The 4,031-nt window shown below is 32.3% G+C and overlaps 1 protein-coding gene across 1 annotated transcript; it reads right to left on the reverse strand.

The window, feature by feature from the left end:
* Window positions 1–2,210: 2,210 nt before the first annotated feature.
* LOC112707217 (uncharacterized) lies at window positions 2,211–3,268 on the reverse strand. Its single transcript, XM_025758873.3, has one exon. The coding sequence runs from the start codon at window positions 3,145–3,147 to the stop codon at window positions 2,326–2,328; it is 822 nt and encodes a 273-aa protein (XP_025614658.1). The 5' UTR covers window positions 3,148–3,268; the 3' UTR covers window positions 2,211–2,325.
* Window positions 3,269–4,031: the final 763 nt, after the last annotated feature.

Here is a 4,031-nt window from a genome sequence, read left to right on the forward strand (position 1 = left end):
GGAAGAATCATGGAACATCTATATATATAACAAGTTGCACTCATCACCTCTATATTAGAAGAATCATGAATTGCATTGGAAGCTTCAAGGATGACTAAGTTTGAAGAATTTTTAAGATGTTTATAGTAGTTGTGCTAGAAATTACAATATGGCAACTAATAAAGATGTAAATGTTATTTATTTGAATAGTCAAAGTTAAAAGTAGGGGTGTTCAAGACCCGTCTTGGTCCAAAACTCGGCCGGACCCGAGACATATTTTGTCGGATTCAGGTTTTCATTTTTTACCCTGTGTTATTTTCGGGCCGGATTCGGATTTTGCTTCGAGTCACCCGGCCCAGCCTGAAGTTGCTTTTTACAATAAAAAATATATATATGAGTTAATTAGTAATGTTATATTATACTGTTATAATTCAATTAATATTTTTTATATTATACGGTATTATTTTTGTTTTGAAATAATTTATTTTGATTTAAATATGATATAACATTTATTAAATTTATCTTTTAAAAATAAAATTTTATTATTTTAATATATAAAATTTACAAATTTGTATATAATAATGTTTATCGGGTTAATTCGGTTTAATCCGGTTTTTTTAGGATCACTTCGAATTGAGTCAAAGTAGACTCGTTACTCTTTTAGGATTGGTATGGGTCTATTTAAATTCGACCCGATTCAGCTTATAAACATCCTTAGTTAAAAGTAAAATTGGATAAATATGTGTATTAAAAAGCCAATAAAATTATGAATTATTAGTATGAAGCATTATCTATATAAAGGCACATATGTATTGTGTATTTTGTGTATTTCAAATAATAAAAAATGTGTTATGAAAATTTAGAAGTGTTCTTTAGTTTTTTATTCTGAGTGTTAATAAATTTAAAAAATAAAAAAATATGATAATATTATTTATGTGAATGAGTAATTTTAGGATTAATATAATATGAGTATTATACTTACACTTTATGATTTTAATATACGTCCTTAGTGTATAAATTAGTTACACCCTAAATTTATAATGCGTCACATGTTCTAAAAATCAGTTATTGCCTAAAGCATTGACCATTGAGACTTGAGAGTTGAGGCCCCATTCGGCCATTGGGCAGTGGAGTTGCATGAGTGGTGGAAAGTGGTGTGTATAGGTGATCCCAACCCCCATTGGTTACTTTTCTTCATCTTTGATTAAAGTGTGATTCCATTGCCATTGGTCTTAATTAACTTTTTTGCTAATACAAACACTACTATGCTAGAAAAGTGGTACCCCCACTTAAGTGTGTATAAATTAAATAATTACTTGGTGGCCCTTTTTCTCTTCTTGTCTCTATCAATTAGGCCCACACTTTCTTGTAATTCACTAAATATAAGATTATTTTACTAATTTTGGTTGGTTTAGAAAACTCCTTGTCAACCACACTACTATAAGCCAATTACATTGTAATGTTCAATTATTATGGGAAGAGTAACTAAATAATTGGAAGATAGAAAGAAAAAGTATGTTAATGCACCAAGATTAAACAAATCAAGATTCTTATGAGGAGTGCTTTTTAAACATTAAATAAAAGTGGAATATTTATTAACATCTAATCTAATTTAAGAAAAATGTTAAATAATTAATATTTTTATTTTTGTCTTTTATTTAAAACAATACTAACCATTTTTTTAACTTAAAATATTGACCTTGATTATCTTCTGATCTAATTTAAAACATTACAATGAATATTTTGTAAAATCTTAAAAAGAAATGAACAAATAAGTGTTAGTATAAACTATAATGTGTAAAAATTGTATATCAAAACAATATTTTTTGTTAAAGGATTCCTAATTTTATATTAAAATATACATAGATATTATTTCTACAATTAGTTTGAATAATTCTTGCAAACAAGTCATTCCACAGCCATCCCCTGTTATGAGTTATTTGGAAAAGTTGTATATATTAGAAAACTATTTACATATAAAATAGACTTAATGGAATTCTTCTCAATAAGAAAATTGTCTCAATTATTGCCCTATCAACATCATGGAAAAATGGGCCATATACCAAAACAATGATGAAAGCTTATCTCTCATTGCAGAAGTACCTCCTCTCTTTCTCTGCTAAACTTTGCAGACAAATTGACAAAACTGCACTAAGAAAAAAGAAACTCTTTCTTAGGTACATAAACATGATAACTTGATAAATGTACATCCATGAATCTAGCTGTGATAGTGAGATCAAATCAAAATTTTTATACAGTTGAAGACTTTCCAAGGAAAACAACAACATTGTACTTAGAACATTGACCGAAAATAACCAAAAAAAAAAGAAACATCCTTGTTTATTGTTATCTTACAATGGATGCAACTGTGTGAGCCCAGAACCTAAGATTATCCTTCATATCAATCTCATTTTCCAGTGCTGGCACCCTCCAATTCAACAATGGATTCTTCACAAGCTTGTTCCTTTTGTCTAATACACCCCAAGCCTCAGATAAATAAGGCCTACATATCACAGTTTCATCAATTTTTTGCTTCTCTAAACCAACACCAACATCAACACCTTCTTCTTCTTCTTCTCCATTATTATTATCCTCTTCTTTTGATCTTCCAAGCCTTTGCAACCCTGGTATGAGAGAAACCAAAGTTGGGTCCTTGTCTTTTTCAGAGAACACAAAACCCAAATCCATGAACCCTTTTAGCTCCTTGAACTCAAGGTCTGAAAGGCTCTTACTACTTTTCCCTCTGTTGAGTCTTCTTCTTCTTATTCTTTGACCTTCTTGTTTCTTCTTCCTTGTAGAAGCTTCTTCTTTGTTATGTACTTCTTCATCTGCATGGATTTTGTCCTCCTCCATTGAAAATTCTTCACCCACTTCCTTGCCAGAGAGAATTGGCCTTAGTTTCTGTGGTGTGAGGAGGACAGAATCCAGTGACGGGGAATCATCAGAGAAAGAAGCATCACCTAATAATAAGTTTTGGTCACTGAAGGACCTCACTTGAAGTGTTGGAACTCTAAGAAGCTTTTTTGGATCCAAACAAAGTTGTTCCAAAACATGATCTTGGTGGTTGTGTGATGATGTTGGAATATCTGTTTTTTTGGATAAACTTGATAGAACTGTTGTTTGAAACCAGTAGGTATCTAACAACTCAAGAACATGTTCTGCAGCCATTATTAATGAATGGCTTAGATCCTTATCAGAAAGGGAATTGAGATATGGGGTTTGTGTGGGGATAAGGAGAAATTAAAAGAGGGAGAACAAGGTTTATATATGCTGACCAGTGCTTTTATTGCCCCCAAATTCTAGTGGATTTATATTGTTCTATATCCCATTTTATTTTCTTTACATTGTGGAATGTCCACTTAATCATATTTCATCTTTTACTTGATGAATAATTATCAATAAATAAAAAGAATAACCTTGGTTTTTAACTTGAATTTGGATCTTTTAAAATTTGAATTTTACTTTAAAGAGAAAAGTGTGATCTCCTTTTAACTTACACCTGGTTTAAATGATTTTTTTTTTACCAACATGTCATTGTTTTCAAGATTTATTGTTCGGTTGGTCGGTTGGTTCCTGAACGGATCAGAGATGCTGTATGTACGGACAGGGACCTGGATGCGGATTACTCATGCGTGATTGGACCTCCCGAATAAACGTTGGAGGGAGAAGAAATGAGCTTTACGATCTCTTGGACTGGTGGAGTGGTGAGAAGAGGAGCCACTTGCAAAAGGGACTTTAACACTCAAGTCAGAATCTATATAAGGCGACACAAAAAGTGAGGATTAAGTGTCGTACCTCGGGAGATGAGTAGGGCCCTCCCCTTATATAGTCTGTACCTAGGACGGATTCCACGGAAACAGACCCAGCTTCTAAAAAACTTCCTTCCCCAACTGTCAGTTGCCTCATAGGATAAAAGGCGACATGTTGAGTGGCCTTCCGATTCAGATTTCGAGTACCCGTTAGATCGGTCGGTCACTCGGACCCGAACATTAGACCAATTGAGCCAAACCGAACACTTATTATTAAAATGTTACTCATCTTTTTTTGTTTAA

Source organism: Arachis hypogaea, chromosome 8, assembly GCF_003086295.3.
Source record: "Arachis hypogaea cultivar Tifrunner chromosome 8, arahy.Tifrunner.gnm2.J5K5, whole genome shotgun sequence".
Classification (NCBI taxonomy): domain Eukaryota; kingdom Viridiplantae; phylum Streptophyta; class Magnoliopsida; order Fabales; family Fabaceae; genus Arachis; species Arachis hypogaea.

Coding starts and splice junctions, on each gene's coding strand:
- LOC112707217 (XM_025758873.3), bottom strand. CDS start 3,147: ATGGCTGCAGAACATGTTCTTGAGTTGTTAGATACCTACTGGTTTCAA.